Source organism: Protopterus annectens, chromosome 5.part1 (assembly GCF_019279795.1).
Source record: "Protopterus annectens isolate FY-2018-M chromosome 5.part1, PAN1.0, whole genome shotgun sequence".
Lineage (NCBI taxonomy): Eukaryota > Metazoa > Chordata > Ceratodontiformes > Protopteridae > Protopterus > Protopterus annectens.
Window position 1 is genome coordinate 442287010 of NC_056736.1, and position 26668 is coordinate 442313677.

The following is a 26668-nucleotide window of genomic DNA, read 5'->3' on the forward strand; positions in this document are numbered from 1 at the left end:
GCAAGGACAAAACAGTGAAGCCTAGGGTTGATGAACCGGCAGTCCCAGACGTCGGTTCTTTAGAAGGCTCAGTGGAGCCAGAGGTTTTGCCAGGAGTTTCTTTGGAGTCTCAGGCAGAGACTTTACTGTTGCAGGATGTGCCTTCTCAGGAGGTAGGCCAGGCTGAGGGGGCTTCTCAAGTAACTGTTCTTCCCTCTCTTCCCAAGGTAGTTAGAGCCTCTCCTTCTGTTTCCAAAACTTCTTTGAGAGGTAGGCCAAGTTTAGCTTCAGTGGGGCTTCTCCTAGCACTTCAGGTTCTGTGCCTAAGAAACATATGCTTAAAATGGCAGAAGATTTAATTACTCTGATTAGAGGTTCTATGCCCCCTCCTGATAAGAGGCCTAGGGTGGAACCTGAGTTTGAGAGTTTTGAACAGTGTTCAGAGGCTTCTGAGTCTTCTCTTGGAAGACTTGCAGGAGTATCCTCCTTATTCTGATTCTGATGTGGATGATTCCACTCCTACAGCTTCTCCTCCTGAGGATTTCTCATTTTCAGAGACTCTGCATTCCATGAGGGAGCACTTTAAATGGGAAGGCCAAGATTACTCTGATTCTAGGAAAAGGCTTAGGGAATTCTTGTTTTACCCCAGCATAGGCCCTTAGCTATACCTCCTGTGTTGAATGTGGTAGAAGATGTTTTGCAGAGGCTTCCCTGAACCCTGATTCCTTGCCTCCTGCTCCTGTTAAACCTGATAGGTACTATAGGGTGCCTGAAGCTCATAAGTATCTTTTAAGAGTCCTAGGGCAGACCCGGAGACTGTTTCTCAGGGACCTAAAGGTGTTAAGGCCTCTGTTGTTAAAAACCCTGTTCCCACTGATAAAGAGGCAAGGGCTTTGGATAGATGGGGAAAGAAAGTGTATACTTCTTCCACTTTAGCCATGAGGGCGTTGAATTGTCAGTTTCACATGCTAAAATATCAAAATTATCTCCTTTCACAATTGAAATCTAAGGTGGATGCTTTGGCGGAAGGTATTGAGTGTAAAGAGTTGCTGGATTTAGTTCATGTGTCTGAACAAGTGGGTAAGCATTCTTTGCAATGTGGTTTTGATGCTGTACAGGCCTCCTCGAGGGTGGCTGCCACTAGTTCTGTTCTTCGCAGGCATGCCTGGTTGAGGGATCAGAATTTAGCTGAGCATGTTAAGACAAGGATTTTAGATGCTCCTTTACAGTCTGATGTGTTTGGTTCGCCTGTGGAAGCAGTTTTAAAGAAACTGGAGGACAAAGCTAAGTCTATGCAAACTGTTAAAGATTTTTTGCAGGTGCAGCCACCGAAGTTTAGTAGAAATTGGCCTACTAAGGGATGGACATATCCTGCTTATGATTCCCAGTCTAGGGGTAGGTCTAGACGTGGTAGGGGCAGAGCTCAAGGTTCTTTTAGGCCTAGAACAGGGAGTTCACCTGCTCAGACTTCTGGTGAGGGCAGGGGTCAGTCCTTTCGTAAACAGACCCAATGACCTGCCTTTTCAGCTGCCAGTAGATTCTCGTCTGGCAGCTCCTTTGGGAGGAAGACTGTCTCTTTTCAAAGAAAATTGGGATTTAATTACTCAAGACAGATGGGTGTTGGATATCATTCACCACGGTTACAGGTTTTATTTCCATACATTGCCCCTTTCAAAGGCATGCCAGACGTTCCTCCTCCACAAAGGAAAGAGGCTCACAAGCAAATTTCTCAGTTACTCCAAATAGGGGCCATTCAGCCAGTCCCTGTATCAGAAAGGGGCCTAGGATTTTATTCTCGCCTGTTCCTAGTACCAAAGAAGGGGAACACGTGGAGACCAATTTTGGATTTATCTATCCTCAACACTTATCTGGACATTCCCAAGTTCAAAATGTTGACGTTACAACAGCTTTTACCTCTGCTGGGCAAAGATCACTGGATGGTAACTTTAGATCTCAAGGAAGCTTACCTTCATGTGCCTATAAGACTAAGTTGCAGGAAGTATCTGCGTTTTCGAGCTGGAAATTCTCATTATCAGTTCTCTGCATTGCCCTTTGGCTTATCTACTGCGCCCAGAGTATTCACAAAGGTTCTGGCTCCAGTGATAGCTTACTTCAGGCTAAAAGGAATTCAAATCTATCCTTACTTGGACGACTGCCTGATTCTGGCTCAAGAAAAGGAAGACCTTCTACAGCATCTGGAATATGTTATAGCAGTGCTAAGATGCCTAGGGTATTCTGTGAACGAAATAAAGTCCAGTCTAGTACCCTCTCAAGACATGTGCTTTCTGGGTGTGAGACTGAATACAGCAGCCCAGATGGCCTTTTTAACCCCGGACAAACAAAAGAGTCTATCACTTTACTTCCATCAACTATCTCGTCAGTCCGTGCTGACTGCAAGGACAGTCCTTCAAGCATTAGGGTTCATGGCATCTTGTATTCTGGTGCTTCCCAATGCCAAACTGCATATGAGGAAGCTACAATGGTATCTCAAAAATGTATGGACACAGCACTGCCAGGATTTGGACACTGTCATTCAAATAATACCTTGCCTTCAAAAAGAATTTTTGTGGTGGGCTCAGGAATGTCACCTAAACAAGGGACTCTCTGTGACCCGGCCAGAGGCGAGTCAGATTTTAACGACAGATGCCTCGGACATTGCTTGGGAGCTCATCTAAATGGAAAGTGGATACAAGACAAGTGGCCTGCCAGACTACAGCATCTACATATCAACATGAAGGAGATGTTAGCAGTCCAGTTTGCATTAATGGCTTTCAAGGAGTTACTTCTTCCAGGGCAGGTGTTGATTCTAACAGACAACACAACTGTCATGTGGTACATCAACAAACAAGGGGAACACATTCTTATCCTCTATGCAGGCAAGCAATGATTTTATGGGAGACTGCGCTCAGCTTGCAACTAACTCTTCAGGCAAGGTTTCTGCCGGGAGCACAGAACTCCTTAGCAGATGTGTTAAGCAGACAAATCATGGATCCCCACGAGTGGAAACTGGATCTTCATGTATTTCAGAAATTGACAGTGTCATGGGGAACTCCAGACATAGATCTGTTCGCTTCTCCACTAAACCACCAGCTGCCAAAGTTTTGCACAAAGGGGTTTCATCACACAGCTTGGAAAGTGGATGCTCTGTCTTTCAGTTGGAAAAATCTTCATGTGTATGCCTTTCCACCTCTGCCTCTTCTTCCAAAGGTGCTCTTAAAGGTCAGACAAGACAAGCCAAGGATGATTTTAATAGCTCCAGATTGGCCTCTGCAACACTGGTACCCACTACTAAGGAGTCTGGTAAGGAAGCCTCCATGGCCTTTACCTTTGATTCCACATCTGTTATCTCAGAAGGACGGTCATCTGCTCAATGTCAAGCTTCACTCTCTTCATCTAACAGCCTGGCATATTCTGTGTTGAAACACAGCAGGTCTCAACTTCCTCAACAAGTTTTAAATGTGATTATGGAAGCTAGAAGACCTAGTACAAGGAAAGTGTACGCAGAAAAATGGAAGAGATTTTTGTTTTGGAGTACAGCAAAGAATTTGGAGATTTCTGAGCCTAATTTGAGTGTGGCTCTTCAATATCTTACTGAGTTATTGGACAAAGGTTTGTCCTTCTCTTCCATTAAGATTCATGCTGCAGCAATTTCAGCTCACTATGATTGTGACCCACCATTGTTTTCGCATCCTTTGTTCAAGCAGTTTCTTAGAGGGGCAAAGAATATAAGACCCCACGTAGAGCTCCTACTCCTGCTTGGGATCTCAATTTTGTGTTGGAAAAACTTACTCTACAACCTTTTGAGCCTGCGGCTACTGCTGAATTGAAATACTTGTCATGGAAGACTGCTTTTCTGTTGGCTATTACTTCTGCAAGAAGGGTGTCTGAGTTGCAGGCCCTTATGGCAGTAGAGCCCTTTTTGATTTTCCATAAGGATAGGGTATCATTACGTACTAATCCTTCCTTTATGCCTAAAGTGGTTTCTAGTGTGGCTTTAAACCAAACTATTCATTTGCCTACTTTTTATGCAGACCCCCAAAATAAAGGGGAAAAGATTTTGCACACTTTAGATGTACACAGGCAATTGCGTTATTATTTAAGCAGGACTAAGGATTTTAGGCAGTCTCAGCAGTTGTTTGTTTCTTTTGCTTTGAGTTCGCAGGGCAAGCCTGTGTCAAAACAAACTATTTCTAGGTGGATTGGGTTTTGCATTGCTTTTTGTTGTTCCCATCATGGCAAGGAGATTCCAGCTGGGATTAGGCCTCATTCCACTAGGGCTACTGCCACTTCAACAGCATTCCTAAGGGGGGTGGCAACTAAGGATATTTTGGAGGCAGCTACTTGGAGTTCAGTGCATACTTTCTCTAAGCATTATCACCTTCCTCTCTACTCTAAGTCTAGGGCTGGTTTTGCCACAGCTATTTTGCAAGGCATGTTGTCAGCTCCTACTTCTTTATGATTTGCCAGCCTCCCTTACCTCTGCTTTGGGATTCTACCCAATAGTTAGGACTGCAGCAATGTGGAATGAAGAACATAGTACAGTTTTGTACCTACCATAAATGTAGATGTTCGAGGATCCACATTGCTGCAGTCCAATTTACCCTCCCTCCTTCCCCTCTGTGTTTAGGGGTGGTTGTGTAGGTGAGGTTATATGCTGATAATTTTGTATATATTGTACATATTTTTGGTGCAGGTATATTGGGCCTTGTCTTTTTAGGGTCTTCTGACATCTGGGGCAAGAAAAGACTGAGGATATGACGTCGGTCATGCGCATTAGTACCCTGACGTACTGACGTCAGTCTAATGCGCCCTGACCGACGTCAGCCATATACTTTGGTATTCGGGCCGACTGGACAGCGGACTACCCAATAGTTAGGACTGCAGCAATGTGGATCCTCGAACATCTACATTTATGGTAGGTACAAAACTGTACTTTGCATGATGGGATACCTCTTGGCCACGAGCCAATTGAAGACTGAGCTAGAGTTTGGCCAAGTCGGAGCTGAGATTCGGCTCCGAACCCAGGGGTAATAATGTAAGGTGAGATGGACTGCAGACATCGAACGTTATGGTGAGTACATAACTTCTTGTTTTGCTTCACGTGGAGCAGCGAACATGGTAGCTGTAGCTTCTTTAGCTATGGTTAGCTGGGTGACTTCTTGTGCCTAATGCATCAGTGTGGATGTTTTATGCGCATTTTAGAATGTTAGTTTTCACTATAGGACTGCCAGGTTTACCACACTTGGTCCCCTTCAATGGAGTATTGCCTTGTTTGGTAAAGGTTTTGACTTTCTCTCCTTTTTGGGTTAATATTTTTCCAGTGGAGTTTCCTTTTGTGTCACTGTAGTTCGTCTGTAGTAATGTGAGCTGGGTAGCAGGTTTAGGCATATGCTTCTGTAGCATGGCATGACATGAGTGTCTTTCAGCTGATCATCCTGGATGGCGCTGTGCTTGGTAGAGCTGTACTTTGGGACAGACCTTTTGAAATGTAATGGAGGTTGTTGCTGTGCCAGATAGCCTTTGAGAGACCCCTTCCAGTCTTTGGGACCAGTTTGAGAAGGTGCTCACTTGAAGTCCAGGTAGGGCCTTCAGCATTTGGTATTTTTCCATCATCTGTAGTGGCTAAGGCTTTGAGGGGGGGGGGGGTTAACCATGCAGTACTGGTTACTTCATGACCACAGTGCTGGGGGCAGATTTTCTCTGGCTTGGTGTGTCCACCCACAAGGCCTGTGGTTTCTCTGACTTAATGGGTGACTGCATCTTGTACAACTCTGGAATCTTTTTCCAGAAGAAAATTCAGAGGTCATGCGGTTTCTGTGGAATTGTTAGGACAGGTGTATATTTGGCTCGTGAACATGTGGCAATATAAAATTCAGCGAGTGTTACTCCATTGGAATGGAAAAGGTTTATAATGGCTAGAGAAATGTAGGAAAGGATGCCTCTAGGGTGTCTTTAGGATGTGCATGCTCTCTGGAGCGGAATATCCCACTTTCTGTACATATAGCTATTTTATGTTTGCTCCAAGAGTTTACCAGTGTGCTAAATTCTGTTGCCATTTAGGGGAGTTAACTTTACTATATTTGGCTACTGTTTAGTGTTGACCTTCACAAGGGATTTGTGATCCTGGCTTGGTGCTTGAGGGTACTATTCCTGGGGTTGTATTGTATTCTAAGTTTGATTTCAGAGCATTGCTCTGATCAAGGCATAGTTGGATAATTGATACAGGGTCTTTTCTGTCCGGCTTCTGTCGGTGGGTTATCTGATCTAAGACTGGCCATTCCAAAAGTCTACAACCTTGGAGCTCTGCCTCTATACATAATGCCCTGTTTTGTATCTACTCTACATCTCATTTGCCACCTCCAGGGACTGCAAGGCAATTGCATGCTCCATAGTTAAATCATCTGTATTCTTTCTTTTTATGTGTTTGTCTTGTATTTTTCCTCTACCGCAATTTTTTTTTGGGGGGGGGGGGTCATTGGAATTAGGTTTGGGTTGCTAGGGGTGTATGTAAGGTGTTTATATAGGTTCTGCCCTTTTTTCTTATAGGTTTGTTAGGCCATTAGTTTTTGCTAGTGTGTGGTTTGATGGATCTCTTACTGCATTATTGGATTTCTTGTATTTGGACAAGTTGCTTTGCTTTCTAGTTGGTATGGAGAAAAGGGTCAAAAAGTATATGACATGCAATCAAAAGTTACCTTTGCAAGATGTGCGCAGTGGATGCATTTGTCTTGGCACCTTGCACTTGGGTGCAGTGTGCTTTGTGCCAGGTTTGGCACCTGGGCTATTAAGTAGCATTGAACCAAACTGGTTTTGAAGGGTTTGTTGCCCTTTGATGATGCTCCCACTTCTGCTGCAAGAGACCTGATGAGGGAGAGCAGGATTGGGATAAGGAGAGTTTGAAGGACCCCAGACCCTCAATGGACAGAGGCTCTTAAATGAGAGGCTCCCTCTCTTCTGATTAGCTGGATACAAAGATCAACTGACCTTTGGCTCCCACTGCTACTTTGCTGTCAGGATTGGCCCAATTTTCTCTGAGATCTACAACTGTGCTGGTTTCAAGAAAAGCTGTCTAGTATAATTCTTGGTAAAGGGGGAGTCTGGTAGGGTCCATTCCTTTTTTCTTGTCACCCCCAGAATGTTCTTGCCAGTCTTCTCCCTCTCCTCCTCTGGTTAGGGCTTTCCCTGTTTGCATCCGACAATTTAATCCATCTGCTGATCAGAAGGTTATTCATGCCCTGTCAATGGCTGCCTCAGCTTGGTGCGCCTGCTCTGTTGGAAGTCTTAGACATTTGGACATAAGGTAACTGATGATGGTTAATCTTCTTGGCTCTGATTCAGTGAGGTCTTATCCCAACCACCTCAGTTCCATTACCTGAGGCTTTTGCTCCATTGGTGGTCTTTCCTCCCTTACTTAGCATTCTATACTTCAATGGTGTTGGTCCTGGGCGTGTCTCAAAGCAGAGCGTTTGACTATGGTCAGCTTATGATTTCAGAGTCTCCTCCTTTCAGAACTTCAGCACTTGACAGCTCTGCTTCTGTCTCTACTTCGGGGCAGATCATTCTGGCTTTGGACTCTGGAGGTTCTGGATCCTGGGGGTGTCTGCTGTGGTTAGCCAGCATCCGCCTCTGCCTTCAATGCTGTTGGAAGGATTTTCAGCATAATTGAGATGGAGTGATCGGCAACAGCCAGTAGTCCTCCCCTGTCTGGATCTGTGGACACTTCATTGGGATGCTATAGATCAGACCACTCCAGATCTGCAGACTGCTCTGCATCCAGGACCCCCTGACTCTTCTACCTCTTCTTGGATTCTTTGAAACAACTTATCTCCTTGGAGGAATCTTTCATGGAGGATACTGATCTTGAAGGATAGGGTTCCCCAAAGTCTTCCCAGGAGTCTTCTTTTTTTATTTTTTTTTTTGGCGACCTGGGAGATGAGCTGCCGTCTCCAGATGAGTTGGTATTTTTTTTGGAGGCCTTTGTTGTGGGCTCTTCCACTCCGTGGGTTTCCTCTCTCTAAATGCCCTTGTCAACCTAATGTCTGTGAGAGCTTGGTGGGACTCTGATGCAGTGGAACCTATTCATAGTAAACTTAAGATCTTGGCCCCTCTTAAGGACCGGCAGCACTTGAGTGTCATGATGGTGTTATCGTGGGGGCAGCAGCCACTAAGAAGGACATTTCAGAGGAGAGGAGTTCTGTCCATCCACCAAACGTTGGGCATGTTATTGTCTTGGGTGTAGTAATGGAGAGACAGCAGGCCCTGGAGAGAGAGTAATCAAGGGTGCAATCTGTTTCCAGTGTATATCTGTGCCTCCTAACCAGTGCGGCAATGCCGCGTCTTGCGTGGCCTACTCCAGTATTGCCACACACTGGCATGCTTGGATGAGAATGTGTAATGTTGCGGACTGCTTTAAGGCATCCTTTGTCAACGCTGATTTCAACAGTTCCTCTCTTTGGTCTGAAGTTAAGGGGCACATTGGCCAGGAGTGAATAGGATGGAAAGAATGTCCATCATTGGTGTCTTTCAGGGGTGGGGCTGGGGTGGGGCAAGCATCTCTTCAAAGTGAAACAATATTTTCTGGATCCCCCCCTTTGGGGCACTTTCACCGGGGGGGTGTGGACATCCAGAAAGGCCACCATCAAGCAGAAGTGGCCTGCAGAACCAGGGCTTCCTCAGTGCTTTCTCTGGCAGACCCTTTCACTGCACCTGAAGGGCTTCTCAGCTGTCCTACTGTGGAAGCAGTTGGGAGTCACTTGCCTCTCATCTCAGAAGCTTGGGAGGCCATCAATTCAGACAAATGCAGCAGTTGAGATCCAAAAGCTGTTGACAGATCGAATCATCCATGATTCCACCAGACCAAAGGGGATCCATGGTCTATTTCAGATTGTTTTTTTTTTTTCCAAAGAACAAGGACCTTCGACCAATTTTGGATCAGAGTAGACTGAACCATTATGTGAAACAAAGTTCCAGATGGTCACAGTGCAGTCCATCTGCTCCTGAAGGATGACTGGATTTGCTCACTTGGTCTCAAGGACTCCTACCATCACACAGATTGTGAGGTGGTCCAGAAGATTTCTGTGCTTTTGAATGGGTGCTGATCATTCAGTTCTGAGCACTGCCCTTTGATCTCAACACTGCCCCCTGGGTGTTTACTATGTGCATGGCAATGGTAGCAGCTTTCCTCAAGTTGCAGGGGGTTCCAGGCCTTCCTGTACCTGAACAGTTGGCCCCTCAGTCTCCATGAGTAGTTCATCTTTACTCTAGCTGTGCCTGTCCTTAGTCATCACCGTGAACTATGAGAAATCCAGTCTGCAGCATGTTCAAGTGTTGGGAGTTTACAGAATGCATTTTGGATACTGTCTCTGACAGCAAAACTTCCAGTACAAAGTGAATTTCCTTTCTGCAGAGGTGATTCATCTACTTCATTTTTACAAACTACCGGCCTCCATTCTCAGGCTGTTGGGCACATGGCAGCATTTATTTACCTGGTGCATCTGGTGAGGCACTATGAAGATTTTGCAGTGACTGTTAATGATTTAGTCTTTTAACTCATCCCGTAAATTCTCCTATTAAGTGTCTTACACAAAATTGAACTACATGCCACACTCTCCGCTTACAACGCAGACATGACACTCATTAGAGACCTGGCTCAAACCCACATTAAGGACAATGAGGTACTTCCCCCAGGTTATAATATAATCAAGGCTGATAAAACTATCAAAAAATGTGGAGGAGTCTCCATACTATACAAAACTGTCCTCAAGGTGGACCTTGTACATAAATCCCAACATTTAACAATGCAGAAACTCTATTCAAAATTCAAATCAAGCAAAGGAAGCAACTAAACCTAGTAGGTATTTACATATCCCCAGATGAAATACCTACTCTCGAGTCTATAGTAAACAGGACATCCGCAAACCTCCCACAGGAGGCACTCTTCCTAGTGGACTTTAACATTGACTGGAAATCCATCAACACAGTATTTCCTCTAATCACATCAACCTGTATTCCTATACTCAACTTATCCAAACACCCACCTGCATTGACAAAAATACAAACAATCCATACTAGACTGGGTCTTTACAACCAGTCTACTTCCCAATATTATGGTACAGTACCAGCTGGCCTTAGTAACCATTTACCCACATTCATATTAAGACAGCACCTCAAAACCACTGAAACAACCACCTTGCGTGAAATCTGCAGTTTAAAAAATTTCATACCTAAGCATTTCATTAATGCACTAAGGTATTGCAACAGGGCTCTCCCAGCAACTCTCACACTAGACAAGGCAGTGGAGTACTTCAATTCCACCTTCTTAAACATCTTAAATCAGATGGCCCCCTTAAGGACAATTCCAGTAAAAACCAATCCAGCCCCATGGCGCTCTAAAACACAAGAACACTGCTCAAACTTGGGGATAAAGCTTAGGGTACATGGTATCACAATAAGACCGATTACAACAGGCAGATTTTCCTTGAACTACGTAATAAAGCAAATAAAAAAAAACAGATAAGGCAAGATAGGAAAAATCACTATGCAGAGCTACAAATAAAACTACTAACCCCCCAAAATTCTGGGCAGCTGTCAACCAAGTATTATAGCCAGGCAAACCCACTATCCCTCCTCCCAGTGTCAGAGGAGATGCTGTAGAGAGCTAACCAATTTAACTACTACTACACTTCCATCCTTAACCTAACTAGCAACAGCCAGCCTCGCACTCTCCCGCAACCAATCAGCGACCTAAATTCATACCCTCCATTTACTGTCAAACCAGTTCCTACCAACACAGTATACAAGCATCTTACTACGCTAAAGCCCACCACTTTGGCAATCGACATACTTCCTGCAGAGTACCTCAAAATTACTGCTAATGCTATAGCTTATCCCATCTTGCTACTTATCAACCCGTCTGTCAACGAGCATATACAGTTCCAGCCCTTTGGAAAACCTCCTACATGCCACCGTTACACAAAGGTGGTCCCTCGACTGAACTTGCCAACTACCACCCCATAGCAAATCCTTGAAAAATGTATCCGTTATCAGCTGACTATATATTTACTTATGAATAGTCTCCTCACCAGCACTGCTTTCACCCATTCCATAGCACCTCCACAACACTCGTATCCTTCACCAATACTGTCAATATGGAAACCTAGTGTCTGCTGCCACCTTCAATCTGTCCAAAGCATTTGATACAATATCTCACAGCAAACTGTTTGCAGTCTTAGCTGAACTCAACCTAAACAACCCCTCGTTGCTCTGGTTTCAAGACTACCTGTCCAACCGCCAGCAAGCAGTTAAGTGGCATAATTCCCTCTCTCCCCTTCTCCCAGTAACAGGTAACCACAAGGATCCATACTGGGACCCCTACCATCTTTACAAACCCCCTCCTTACCGCCACCCAGCAAGATACAGTAGTCCAATATGCAGATGATACTACACTGATCTGCTCAGCCCCCACACTCCAAGCACTCCAGACTAAAACCCAAGAGGCCTTCTCCAATCTTGAAAACTGGTTAAACTTACGAATACTTAAACCCCAAAAAGACTCTGCTTATGCTTTTCCACTCTACCAAAACTATTGACTCATCTGCTCTTTTCTCTCAGTTCTCCCAATAAGGCACACATCTCCCCAGTATCACAAGCTAACATCTTGGTGTAATACTTGACCACAACCTAATGTTTGACAAACCTATCTCACAAGCCATATCCAAAGTCCATAAACTTAGTTTTTGCAGTGGTATAGGGTTCCATCTAGCCAAAAACCCCAAAGATACTCTATCCAAAACTCACCTTCTCTCTACATTGCTTTATGCATCCCCTGTATTAACAAACCGTAACTAGACAGACCTGCACAAATTGTCCATGTGCTATAATAAAATAGCTAGATTCACAACTAGCTCTAATTTTCACTCCCACCACTGTCACTCACAAAAACAATTAGGTTGGCTAGAAATCTCCAACTTACTAAATTATAACCAACTCACCATAGCTCATGGTGTTTGATTCCCAAGCACCCCCAACACACATGCAGCCACGCACACACAGAGACACGCGTGCACACAGAGGCACACCCAGTCTGTCTGTAACTACAGACTTGTCAGATTTTTCATGGATACCTATTTGCAGGGAAGTAGTGTCTTTAGAACCTTCAGGAAAAGAGAGGCAGGCACATGTCAAAGAAATTGCTAATGTTAAATGCTCTCAAAACCCTGAGTCGTCTTTAGAGAGTCCAGGACCTCCAATTCATTGCATACAATACCATAATTGGGTATACATAAACAGGGGAAAACCGATCTTACCCCATTTGCAGATTCACTGTGCTAGCCCCTGATCTTGCTCTACAATTGTCTCTATTGTTTTGAACAGTGACTCTTAATGAGCCTAGCCAGTAAAAAAAAAAAAAAAAAAGTAACTTGTTAATGGAAGTATCAAACGCTATAGTGTTTTTTCTGTTAAAAGGTGAAATGGACCTTTACTGTCAGATTTGAAGCTTTCTACTTGTAGATTCTTTAAGCAGTCTTGTGATGTAGGAAGCAAACATGTTGTGCCCAAAAATAAGGGTGCCACCCCACCATCGATTGCAAATGGTCCCAAAATCCTAACAGTCGAGGGGCAACTGATTAGCTCTCTGATTCCTATTGAACTCATAATTACACACAGTATACCTAGAATTAATGTAGCACTCCCAGGTGCCCCTAAGGCCATTGGATGGTGGCACTGCCAGGATATGTTCACATCTAGAAAAGCGGATTTTCCCAAGTGTCCAGATATTTTTGATCAGCAGAGCAGAAAGTCAGAGAATCTAAGGTATTTTTGAACTAAGCCCAAAGTCTGAAAAGCTCAGTCTGAAGTCAGCCAACCAGATCATAGTTACAGAAAGGGCAAGTTAAAATACTGGAGTAGAGATTTTGTAAGCAGGCTCATAAAGTGGAGGTGGTAAGAGAACACTGGTTTTAGTGAAAGTCAGAAGTTAATTAGGATAAATGAAAGTATCTGTGTTTGAGTAAAGCCAGAGTTCAACATTAACTAAAACTAGGTGTTTTAGTGGCCCCTTGGTTCAGATGGATAGAGCACTTGCTTCTCCCCAGATGTCCATATTTATTTACCAGCATCATTTACTAGCATCTGATCTGGAAGTGCTTTGGAAGGAGGCAGCTCTGGCTGACTGTAGTAAGCAGCATAGAAGCTTATGTTGTTTAAGCATTGCGTAGCTTAATCAGGAGTTTGGACAAGTGCATGTGCTGTTCCATTTGTGGGCAGTATCAGTTGTGAAATTTTCAAGGCTGATGTGGGGTCAGGAGTTTAAAGAATACTCCTGAGCTACAAGATCTTAATGCATCGGCATACTCTCCTCAACTGGCCTGTGATATGGGTAAGATTGAGTTTGGTGGAGGCTAAGGTAGAGCCAGTAACCCCAAAGAATGAGAAGAGGAGCTGGTAGCAGCTGATTAGCTGTGGGGAGACTTTTATTAGTGCAGGTAGGTGGTCTTTGTATCAGTGCAACAGCAACATGTAACTGATCTGGAAGTACTTCAAAGTTGCAGGTTGTTAAAGAAGACTAGAGCATTCTTTTTGAGGTGCAACATTGAAGAGGCTGCTAGTTTTACAGCTTTACTTATGAGATCCAGTTTGTCCTCTTAAGAAAAATAGGTACTTTGACAAGTGTACAAAACAATCTACTGATGAGTTTTGAGATTTAAAGTGCGGTACACTAACCAGTTTAAAAGCATCTTTGTGTACAGGTATGCTGGTTGAAAAATATTGTTGACCCATGAAAGGAAGAACGTGTACAGTTCTACCATTTGGCAGTAAGTGTACAGTTCTACCATTTGGCAGTCTAGAAAGAAACTATTGGAAAAAGTGGGAAATCTGGTAGCTATCCACCATATTGCTTTAGGTTACGTGGCGTTTTCTAGTTTCTTGGATTATGAGGTTTCATTTTAGTTTCCTTGAAGTAACCTTTGAGCAGAGTATTGAGGTGTGTGTGCTAGCCAGATTGTGTTAATTCCATAAGTACATTTCACTTGTGGTATGTTTAACTAGAGGTGAAATTTGGCTGGATTAATGGCTGCTGATGTGTAGACCACCTGTTGCTAGTATTTTTCTTGATCTGCTGTTGTATTGAACTTTACAGTTTTACTGTGCAGCATTTAAAAAGAGGTATGTACAGAACTAAATGGATATTAACAAAAGTACTCTGTTTGTAGGAGAAATACCATGTGGTTTTCGATATCACTGTCAGGCTGGAAGTAAGTATTTCCTCATTTAATCTTGTTGCCTTGAGAATTGCTTTGTGATTAATTTGTATCACTAGATGTAGTAGTGTCAGCTGATTACTAATGTCCTGCGCCACATTTGGTGGGCCTATGGTTCGGTTTCTTCTTTTCCACCCCAGTTTTGCATTTTTCTCAGACATTCCCACATTTGAGGGGATGTGCACACCAAAAGTGCCTGCATAGGCCTCGAGTTTGCTAGGTTTTACTGCTGCTTGCTTAATTTCAAGACTGAGAAGCGAATAATCATAAATACCAGTGTTCAATGTCTGTAACAATTAAACCATTATAAAGGTAATATAGTCCTTGTATAACTAAGCAGAATCCATAGTGGCTTTGTCTGTACTATTTGAGGGAGAAGAATGTGAAGCATGACTGTTCATCCTTTCATCCTGTTTTGTTTTCCTGTTACACCAGGAGTGGTCATTGATGAAAGTGGCCACCTATCAGTGCCATTGACACTTTATTGATGCAGTCAGCGAGTTGTACTGGTCACACCCGTAACAGGAAAGATTATCAAAAATCAAAAGTACTTTTTATAGGTCAGAGGATGCATCAATATTAGTCTTCTATACTCGTTATTTCATAAGTGAATCTGCCTACTGCATTACAGAAACGCCAGTAAATGGTTGGCTGTGAAACAAGGTGAGTTATGCTTAAGGTATTTTATGTGGTGTTTAATGTGTGCATTGGAGCTATTTACTGAGATGTGTGCCATCTGTCAATTACACTGAAAGTTGTGATGTTTTGATTTTTCTATGGTGTTCTGGGAAAAGTACTATTTTAAATATATTGAAATATTTAAGCCACTCTGGTGGTGTAGAGGGATGATGCTCTGACTCTGACCCAGGTGGCTATTTCTATTAATAGATGTTCTTCGTCTTCCCTTGCTGCAGTCCTGACTATTGGGTATAGTCCGCGTCCCAGTCGGCCCGAATACCAGAGTATAAGGCTGACGTCGGTCATGGCGCCTTAGACTGACGTCAGTACGTCAGGGTACTAATGCGCATGACCGGCGTCATTTCCTCAGTCTTTTTTGCCGCATGGTCCGATGCAGAAGCAATTTTGCGAGTGCAGGTTGGCGTTCTGAGATTTTCCGAAACCGGAGTTTCAGACCGAAAACAGAGTTGGCTAAGTAACCCGCTAGAACATTTTGGTTTTTCTTGCCTCAGTATTTAACCGGATGTCAGAAAAAGTGAATAACTGTATTTCTTGTGGGAAGCAGATACCGCATAGGGATTATCATACATTGTGTATACCTTGTTTAGGGCCTGAGCACGACGTTGTTGGTTGCCGCTCTTGTGCTAGATTTAACAAGCGCACTATTAAGAGGAGGCTTGATTGTGCTAGGTTAGTGTTTGGGAAGCGTTGCAATTATAATATGCCGTCGGATGCTCCCACGCCTGCTTCATCCAAGAAGCGCAAGGACAAAACAGTGAAGCCTAGGGGTGAGGAACCGGCAGTCCCGGACGGCGCTCCTTTAGAAGGCTCAGGAGCCAGAGGTTTTGCCAGGAGTCTCTATGGAGTCTCAGGCAGATACTTTACTGTTACAGGATGTGCCCTCTCAGGAGGTAGGCCAGGCTGAGGGGGCTTCTCAGGTAACTGTTCTTCCCTCTCTTCCCAAGGTAGTTAGGGCCTCTCCTTCTGTTGCCAAAGCTTCTTTTAGAGGTAGGCCAAGTTCAGCTTCTGTGGGGCTTCTCCTAGCATTTCGGGCTCTGTGCCTAAGAAACATATGCTTAAAATGGCAGAAGATTTGATTACTCTGATTAGAGGTTCTATGCCCCACCTGATAAGAGGCCTAGGGTGGAACAGGAGTTTGATAGTTTTGAACAGTGTTCACAGGCTTCAGAGTCTTCTGTGGAAGACTTGCAAGAGTTTCCTACTTATTCTGATTCTGATGTGGATGATTCCACTCCTTCAGCTTCTCCTCCTGAGGATTTTTCATTTTCAGAGACTCTTCACTCCATGAGGGAGCACTTTAAATGGGAAGGCCAAGATTACTCTGACTCCAGAAAAAGGCTTAGGGAATTCTTGTTTTGCCCCAGCATAGGCCCTTAGCTATTCCTCCTGTGTTGAATGTGGTGGAGGATGTTTTGCAGAGGCTTCTCTGAACCCTGACTCCTTGCCTCCTGCTCCTGTTAAGCCTGATAGGTATTATAGGGTGCCCGAAGCTCATAAGTATTTGTTTAAGAGTCCCAGGGCGGACCCAGAAACTGTTTCTCAGGGGCCTAAAGGTGTTAAAGCTTCTGTGGTTAAAAATCCTGTACCCTCTGATAAAGAGGCAAGGGCTTTGGATAGGTGGGGTAAGAAAGTATATACTTCTTCCACTCTAGCCATGAGGGCGTTGAATTGTCAGTTTCATATGCTGAAATATCAAAATTATCTCCTTTCACAATTGAAATCTAAGGTGGATGCTTTGGCGGAAGGTATTGAGTGTAAAGAATTGCTGGATTTGGTTCATGTGTCTGAACAAGTGGGTAAGCATTCTTTGCAGTGTGGTTTTGATGCTGTTCAGGCCTCCTCGAGGGTGACTGCTACTAGTTCTGTTCTTCGCAGACATGCCTGGTTGAAGGATCAGAATTTAGCTGAGCATGTTAAGACTAGGATTTTGGATGCTCCTTTACAGTCTGATGTGTTGTTTGGACCGCCTGTGGAAGCAGTTTTAAAGAAAATGGAGGACAAAGCTAAGTCTATGCAGACTGTTAAAGATTTTGCAGGTGCAGCCTCCAAGTTTAGTAGAAATTGGCCTGCTAAGGGGTGGACATATCCTGCTTATGGTTCCCAGTCTAGGGGTAGGTCTAGACGTGGTAGGGGCAGGGCTCAAGGTTCGTTTAGGCCTAGATCAGACAGTTCACCTGCTCAGACTTCTGGTGAGGGCAGGGGTCAGTCCTTTCGTAAGCAGAACCAATGACCTGCCTTTTCAGCTGCCAGTGGACTCGCCTGGCAGCTCCTTTGGGAGGAAGATTGTCTCTTTTCAAAGAAAATTGGGATTTAATCACTCAAGACAGATGGGTGCTGGATATTATTCATCACGGTTACAGATTTTATTTCCACACAATGCCCCTTTCAAAGGCATGCCAGATGTTCCTCCTCCACAAAGAAAAGAGGCTCACAAGCAAGTTTCTCAGTTACTCCAGATAGGGGCCATTCAGCCAGTCCCTGTATCAGAAAGGGGCTTCGGATTTTATTCTCGCCTGTTCCTAGTACCAAAGAAGGGGAACACGTGGAGACCAATTCTGGATTTATCTATCCTCAACACTTATCTGGACATTCCCAAGTTCAAGATGTTGACGTTACAGCAACTGTTACCTCTGCTGGGCAAGGATCACTGGATGGTAACTTTGGATCTCAAGGAAGCTTACCTTCATGTGCCTATAAGGCTAAGTTGCAGAAAGTATCTGCGGTTTCGAACTGGAGATTTTCATTATCAGTTCTCTGCATTGCCCTTTGGCTTATCTACTGCGCCCAGAGTATTCACAAAGGTTCTGGCTCCAGTGATAGCGTACTTCAGGCTTCAAGGCATTCAAATCTATCCTTACTTGGACGACTGCCTGATTCTGGCTCAAGAAAAGGAACACCTTCTACAGCATCTGGAATATGTCATAGCAGTGCTAAGATGCCTAGGGTATTCTGTGAACGAAATAAAGTCCAGTCTAGTACCCTCTCAAGACATGTGCTTTCTGGGTGTGAGACTGAATACAGCAGCTCAGATGGCCTTTTTAACCCCGGACAAACAAAAGAGTCTGTCACTTTACTTCCATCAACTATCTCATCAGTCCGTGCTGACTGCAAGGACAGTCCTTCAAGCATTAGGGTTCATGGCATCTTGTATTCTGGTGCTTCCCAATGCCAAACTGCATATGAGGAAGCTGCAATGGTATCTCAAAAATGTATGGACACAGCACTGCCAAGATTTGGACACTGTCATTCAAATAATACCTTGCCTTCAAAAGGAATTCTTGTGGTGAGCTCAGGAATGTCACCTACACAAGGGACTCTCTGTGACCCGGCCAGAGGCGAGTCAGATTTTAACGACAGATGCCTCGGACACTGCTTGGGGAGCTCATCTAAATGGAAAGTGGATACAAGACAAGTGGCCTGCCAGACTACAGCATCTACATATCAACATGAAGGAGATGTTAGCAGTCCAGTTTGCATTGATGGCGTTCAAGGAGTTACTTCTTCCAGGGCAGGTGTTGATTCTGACAGACAACACAACTGTCATGTGGTACATCAACAAGCAAGGGGGAACACATTCTTATCCTCTATGCAGGCAAGCAATGATTTTATGGGAGACTGCGTTAAGCCTGCAACTGACTCTTCAGGCAAGGTTTCTGCCAGGAGCACAGAACTCCCTAGCAGATGTATTAAGCAGACAAATCATGGATCCCCACGAGTGGAAACTGGATCTTCATGTATTTCAGAAATTGACAGTGTCATGGGGAACTCCAGACATAGATCTGTTCGCTTCTCCACTAAACCACCAGCTGCCAAAGTATTGCACAAAGGGGTTTCATCACACAGCTTGGAAAGTGGATGCTCTGTCTTTCAGTTGGAAAAACCTTCATGTCTATGCCTTTCCACCTCTACCTCTTCTTCCAAAGGTATTACTAAAGGTCAGACAAGACAGGCCAAGGATGATTTTGATAGCTCCAGATTGGCCTCGGCAACACTGGTACCCACTTCTAAGGAGTCTTGTAAAGAAGCCTCCATGGCCTTTACCTCTGATTCCTCATCTGTTATCTCAGAAGGACGGTCATCTGCTCAATGTCAAGCTTCAATCTCTTCATCTCACAGCTTGGCATATTCTGTGTTGAAGCACGGTAGGTCTCAGCTTCCTCAACAAGTTTTAAATATGATTATGGAAGCTAGAAGGCCTAGTACTAGGAGAGTGTACGCAGAAAAATGGAAGAGATTTTTATTTTGGAGTACAGCAAAGAATTTGGAGATTTCAGAGCCTAATTTGAGTGTGGCTCTTCAATATCTTACTGAATTATTGGACAAAGGTTTGTCCTTCTCTTCCATAAAGATTCATGCTGCAGCAATTTCAGCTCACTATGATTGTGACCCACCTTTGTTTTCGCATCCTTTGTTCAAGCAGTTTCTTAGAGGGGCAAAGAATATAAGACCCCCGTAGAGCTCCTACTCCTGCTTGGGATCTCAATTTTGTGTTGGAAAAACTTACTCTACAACCTTTTGAGCCTGCAGCTACTGCTGAATTGAAATATTTGTCATGGAAGACTGCTTTTCTGTTGGCTATTACTTCTGCAAGAAGGGTGTCTGAGTTGCAGGCCCTTATGGCAGTAGAGCCCTTTTTGGTTTTCCATAAGGACAGGGTTTCATTACGTACTAATCCTTCCTTTATGCCGAAGGTGGTTTCTAGTGTGGCTTTAAACCAAACTATTCATTTGCCTACGTTTTTTGCAGATCCTCAAAATAAAGGGGAAAAGATTTTGCACACTTTAGATGTACACAGGCAATTGCGTTATTATTTGAGCAGGACTAAAGATTTTAGGTAGTCTCAGCAGTTACTTGTTTCTTTTGCTTTGAGTTCACAGGGCAAGCCTGTGTCAAAACAAACTATTTCTAGGTGGATTGGCTTTTGCATTGCATTTTGTTATTCCCATCATGGCAAAGAGGTTCCAGCTGGGATTAGGCCTCATTCCACTAGGGCTACTGCCACTTCAACAGCATTTCTAAGGGGTGGCAACTAAGGATATTCTGGAAGCAGCTACTTGGAGTTCAGTGCATACTTTCTCTAGGCATTATCACCTGCCTATATACTCTAAGACTAGAGCTGGTTTTGCCACAGCTGTTTTACAAGGCATGTTGTCAGCTCCTGCTACTTTATAATTTGCCAGCCTCCCTTACCTCTGCTTTGGGATTCTACCCAATAGTCAGGACTGCAGCAAGGGAAGACGAAGAACATAGTACAGTTTTGTACCTACCATAAATGTAGATGTTCGAGGATTCCCTTGCTGCAGTCCAATTTACCTCCCTCCTTCCCTCTGTGTTTCAGGGTGGTTGTGTAGGTGAGTTTACATGCTTATATTTTTGTATATATATTACTGTATATATTGTACATGTTTATTGGTGCAGGTTGTTTTGGGACTTGTCTTTTGGGTCTTCTGACATCTGGGGCAAGAAAAGACTGAGGAAATGACGCCGGTCATGCGCATTAGTACCCTGACGTACTGACGTCAGTCTAAGGCGCCATGACCGACGTCAGCCTTATACTCTGGTATTCGGGCCGACTGGGACGCGGACTATACCCAATAGTCAGGACTGCAGCAAGGGAATCCTCGAACATCTACATTTATGGTAGGTACAAAACTGTACTTTTGGACATTCAATGGTAGTGCGTATTGGGGAAGTGATTGATTTGTCTTTAGGGGAGTCCTGTCAGGTGCACAGAGATGATGCTTGGCTAAGATGGTGGAGTTGGGAGGGCAATTCAGGCTCATCTGCTCTGTAGTTCCCAGAGTAGAGCATGTGCTCGCAACTGCTCTGTTGCCCACACAGCCTGACATTGGCGATGGCATACAAGGAAGGAATTTAGAATGAGATACCCAGCTTGGCTGCCTTGTGATCTTGACTTCTTGCTTCTCTCCTGGTTTCAGGGGGATGTATAGCCTCCGGTGCTTAGAGGTCATCCTGTCCAGAGGGATTTTCCTGATGGGATATACTAAGGTTGGTTCCTTCCAGGGGGTTACAAGAGAAAGCGAAGGTCATGGAGGAAGCTAAGGGATTGAAGTCTGTTGAGAGATTTGGAATCTGGGCAGTAGTTCTAGTTTAACGCTTTAATTTTCAGCATTTGGACTAAAATATCTATCACTAAGATTCAGGAAATGTTGCAGTTATTCATACTGCCTTCCTGTCATAACATGAAGCGTTGGGGGGACAGTAGGAAGCAACTGTTACTCATAATTTGCTAACACTTAAAATGACTGGGCATGTATTGTGGTGAAAAGGGGTTTGTGCATTTTGAAAAGATGGTTCCATCTAATTCTGGATCTGCCTGCTGCAAGATGTTAATTTGGTGTTCTTGAGCTTGATTATTAAACAAACAAGCAGGTAGGGTAGTCTGCGGGGGGTGGGGGGGGTGGGGTCTGGAGAAATACAAAGTGTACTTTTTTTCCCATCATGTTCCATGTAGTTACGTTTTGGATAATGTTGCTTTTAAGTTTTCAGTAAGGTCTAATGCAAAGAAGGTCTTATGTTTAGTAGAGATGAGGCTGATTATTTCGTTGTCCTGGGGCAATGAGGGCTGGACAAGAAGCTAAGTGGCACCACCAAATTTGCCTTAACCCCCCCCCCCCCAAACGGCGTTATGGTGAGCACATAACTTTTTTTTTTTTGTTCATTAATAGAATAATACTCCAGTGGGAAGTGGTGTGTAAGAAAACACTGCTATTGGTGGGTCTTGATGCGTAGAAATCATTCAGTAGCGCAGTAGCAATTTGAGTAGGGCAATGACAGCGTTTCGGTTTCCTTATAGAATATATTTATTTAGATATGTGAAGGGTTAGAGATTGTTCCTCTGCTTGCTTTATATTGAAGATTGGTTAGCAAACAAAATAAGGTATTTATAATTTCAAGGATATAACTGATATGGTAATTAAAAGTTAACATTATGTGCAAGTATTTTGTACTTGCAAAGATAATCTGAGACAGTTTCAAGTCTTTTCAGGATATAAAATTAATGACGATAAAACAAAGGGTGGAGCAGTAAACTTGTGCACCCATATATGATTTTTTTCAACAAAATCCATATTTCTGGGTACATAAGATGACGTAGTTGGGTGCATTGATTAAAAAGGATTTTATTATGCCACATCCTTAGGTGCTAGGCGACTGAAATATATAATACAGAAAATGAGAAGCTGAAATCTAATTATGGATAGTAAGATGCAGTCAGTGGAAACCTTTCTAGTCCCTTTAGTTTTATTTACAGGTCAGGCATATTTTTATCAAACGGAAGAGTTGTGGGCCATAAAGAGTTAAAGGAATTTATTTGGGAGGGGAAGAGGGCAAGAGTAAGTGGGATACTTTGATTCTTATCTTGGCGCACAGGGTGGTGTAGGATTCCCTAATTTAAAGGAATGTTTCACAGCAATGCAGTTGAAGCTCATAGTAGTGTGGGATGAAACTAAGCAGAAGTTTTGGACTGCAGGTTAGAGACTGCTTTCCCTAACAAATACGTAATTGTGTAAACAGAGAAAGGAACAGAGTTGTTTGAAAGACCAGATCTGGTAGAGTTCAGTTGAGTCTAGAACAGATGTTGCTGTGAAAAAGGGGTAATTAATAGGGTATATAAAATGCAGCTTAGTGAAAGAATCGGAGTAGGGTAGAAAAGGTTGAGAAAAGAATGGAAAAGCATTACGTACTGGAATAATGGGAGGCACAGGAGAAATCTGTACAGCTCCTATGTATGCAAATAAGTCCAGAAGGTTTAGGATTTTTGCTTGGAAGTGTTTTTATAAGAATTTTTATATCCAAAGCAAATGTCTAAATTTTTTTCGGGTAGGCGGTAAATTCTGCAGGTATGATAGAAAGAGGTAATTGAAAGCATGCTGTTGGGGATATAACAAATTATTTTAAAATTCCCTGTTGAATGCTTTGTCAAAAAATGTTAGTGGTAGCAAATGGTAGCCAAGGAAATTATTCTTTTGGCCTGTGATATAGAATGAGTTTGATGCTCTTGGCTGAAAAAAAGGTAGAAAGTGAAAATCAAAACTAAAGTAGTTGTAATTGAAGTACTGCATATTGTAAAGAAGGTGAAAGAACCAAGTGTAATCTTTTTAGATGAAGCAAATTCATAGAAATAAACTTGCAGTAACAGCACATGCAGAATAGTGTTGAGTGAAATTTATTGGAAGTCTGGTATTGACCAATTTATGTAATGTTGGAGTAAATGAAAATTGATCTTGCTTTCATTGGATGCACATTTGTGAGCCTGCTTTTTCCATGGGCAGGGTACACTTCAGCAATTTCTTCATTTTTCATCTGAGACTGACTTCTGAGCCTTGCACCTTATGGCAGTTTTTTTTTAATAATTCCTTTTGCCAGGTTTCACAAGTTCAGTGGACTGTTTTGGGTAGATTGCTTCCACACCACAATCTTTTTTTCATTTCCATTTTAAATATCCAGAGATTGACACTCAAAGTAGTGGTTGGATCCCACTGTCATCCTTTCCAGAGGTGCCTTTTTAATACCATGACCAGTACACATATACAGTTTTAATCTGAAGTAGTTGACTTCATTTGATCTTCAGCCTGGGGGTATATGGATCCGAATCGGATCAGACTGCAGCATCACTTGCATCTGATCTGAGCTCCAAGCTCCTCCCCTTACCCATAATGCTCCCCTTTCTCCTTCCTTCCCACAGATCTAGTTTGTCGCTGAAAAGCTACACATTGTGGTCGGAGAGCTTCAGGCTTTTTCTGGGGTAAGTTTGCTGTTTTCATTCAGGTGTGAGTGTAGGTTTCTTCCCTATCTTCTCTTTTTTTTAAACCTTCCCTACCCGCATTGTCCGTCTGTTACAAAAAAAAGTTATTGTAGTTTTCCCTTTGGGCCTTCCTGCTCCCTCTCTTCGAGCGAGTGTGTCCGTGGATGCTTGTGTCCTAAGATGGCTGAGACACCCAAGCCAGTATTTAGGAAATGCACAGTGTGGTCATAAGCTATCCCCAGCCGATGGCCACACTGTGTGTAGTCTTTGGGTACGGCTTATTTACTTACCTCCTGTCCCATTTGCGTGGGCTTCAACCCATGGGCCCTTAAGGACAGGAGGGCTTAGCTGGTCATGAAGGGTTTGCTTCCCACATTGGGGATGGCTGTCCCCATAACCACTGCTTCGGCAGCATCCTCTACTGCTGCTTCCACCCAGGCCTCTAGGACTTCAAAACTCCCTCCATGAGGTCTGGGGAAGGTGATGAGTACAGGAAGGATAAACCTAGGAAACTGTCTCTGGACCACTCTGCTCTGATGGGGCCTCCAGCAAAATCCAAGAATCCTCCTAGGCCTAGTACTCCTCTGCTCCGATCGCCCAGGTTCTCCCTGAGCCGGAGGTATCTAAGCCACGTTCTAGAGCTTCCCCTCATTGGCATTCCTGGCTGGTGTTGGTAGCTTCATCTTGGCTGACCCATAGCCTTAAGGCAGAGATGGACAGGATGATGCAGAAGTTCATCTGCACCCAGGTCCAGATGGGAGTCTTGCCACAGCCAGCCTTTCTTCGCTATAACTCCTTCTCTGATCTGACCGTCTGTTTTGGAGTCTTTGGATCTGAGGACTCTCTGGGCCAGGGGGCCTGCGCTGACTATACCTTGTACCTCGATGCTGGCCATTGCCTTGAGTTTGTCTGAGCCGAGCTCTCGGAACCGTAGTCTCTGCGTCTAATCCGAAGGGGTATGCTCAGTTTGTTGGAACGCAGTCTCCCTCTCGGCATCTGTGTTCAGACTTCCCCATCTGATCCGAGGGGGGCAGCTCCTTTGCTCATTTTTCAGGATATTCGTGCCCCCCCCTTAGGCATTTGACATGGTGGAGACGGTTGTCTTGTCGAGATCCCTGACTGTCTCTTCCTTGGACTCCACCCTCTGCTCTGGATACGTCCTTGATCCTCCTGTCCTCTCAGGGACAGCCTGTGCTTGTTTTGCCTCGGGGAGCTCCTATTCGAGAGCAACAAGAAGTTTGCAAGTCCCCCCCAGAGTCTCCCACTGAGGAGGCTTCTCACAAACAGACTTGCAAAAGGAGGCACTTGGACTCATCTCCAGAGTCGCTCATGGATGACACTTGGAGGAAGGGGAAGGTCCCCCACGTCACCCCCCTGAGGATGTCTTCATTGGAGACATCATGGAACTCCTTCGACAAGGTGTGTGGGGGGGTCCACCCAAAAGCCAGCTCTAGATGAGTCAATGTTCCTACAGGCATTCGGCATGGGCCCGTCTACCTCCTGGGTGTCCCTTCCCATGGGACCCACTTGTAGACCTTTGTAACATCTCTGGCATGGAAGGAACTGGACACCATTGAGCCTATTCCAAGCATCCAGACAACATACTTAGTACCTCACTAGATAGGACTAGCTGAAGTAAGGGGTCTCCAGTAGACTCTGTGGTGGTGGCAGCCACCACAGAGAGAGAGCTTGCGCAGGAGAGCTCTACAGTCCATCCTTCTGACCGGGAGTTGAGGGCTATGGACCATTTGGGGGAGCAGGTGAATGCTTCAGCAACCTTTTCAATAAGGCTGCTGAATTACATGGCACATATCCGACTACAGCGTGACCTGGTTCGCTGAGTCGCCCCTGGAGTCCATGTCGGCGGAGGGCAAGAAGACTTTCTCTGTGCGGATGGCCACTCTAAAAGCAGTAACGAACACATCCATGCACCTCCTTTCCCATGGTATGGAGGGAGCTGACAGGGTGGCCGGGTCCGGCTTTGCCATGAGGCGCCATGCATGGCTCCGGCTTGGTCAATTCTCGGAACCCTTCAAGGCTTGGTTTGCAATTGCCCCCATGATGGTTCTTCCCTGTTTGGGAAGTCTCTGCGCGAGACATTGGTCCAGTGTGAAAAGAATGGGAAGATGCTATCTGGAACCGCTTCTCTGCCCCTCAAAGATCCTTCTCTAGGAATCAGCGAGGGACAAAAGATGTGGTTCTGGAAATCTCAGTTCTCCCTGGACACACAGGACTCCCCTTCGCCCAAAGGCTGTTATGATAGATGCCGGCCCATCGGCAGAGGATCTGAGAAATTTTGGGTCTCAAGTTCTCGGACAGGCCCACGCAGCAGCCCTGAGAGGCTGCCCAACTGCTAGTCTCTGGAGGCAGTCGGGGGTAGTCTCTCACTACACCCAACTGAATGCGAGTCCGTAACAGACCATTGGGTGTAGCTAATCATATCCACAGGTTATTCCATCCCGTTCGTAGATCCATCTCTACCACCAAAACACCTCCCGGATGTTCCACCTGCGCAAAGGGAGGTAGCAGCACTGGAAATAGACATGCTGCTAAGAAAGCGAGTCATCCTACCCGGCCCCCAGACCAATCTAGATTGGACATTTTATTCCAGGTTCTTTTTAGTGCCAAAGAAGACTGGAGACCCATGACCCATTCTTGATCTTTCCACCTTGAACCTGTCAGTAGCCAAGGAGGAATTCCAGATAGTCATTCTTCAGACCATCTGCCCTGTCTTGCAGGCAGAGGATTGGATGTGCCAGTTTGACCTCCAGGACGCATACTTTGGTCTCGCACACAGCCCCCAGGGTGTTACAAGTGTTGGCAGTTGTAGCGGCTCACCTGAGGCTTCCGGAAATTCAGGTCTTTCATTACCTGGATGATTGACTCCTTGCTGCCCCCCCCTCCCCCCCACCAAGCGTCTGCTTTGCCAGGCCAGGGACTATTTCCTCGTACTAGTGAACAG

The 26668-nt window shown here is 44.5% G+C and overlaps 1 protein-coding gene across 4 annotated transcripts in view; it reads left to right on the top strand.

Annotated features, from left to right (window-relative positions):
* MAEL (maelstrom spermatogenic transposon silencer) overlaps positions 1-26668 on the top strand; it is a 699006-nt gene that overhangs the window by 345246 nt on the left and 327092 nt on the right. For all 4 annotated transcript variants that reach the window (XM_044073092.1, XM_044073091.1, XM_044073094.1 and 1 more), the window contains one exon: positions 14193-14234. In XM_044073092.1, the coding sequence (XP_043929027.1) occupies positions 14193-14234 (42 nt within the window). The remainder of the gene's footprint in view (positions 1-14192; positions 14235-26668) is intronic.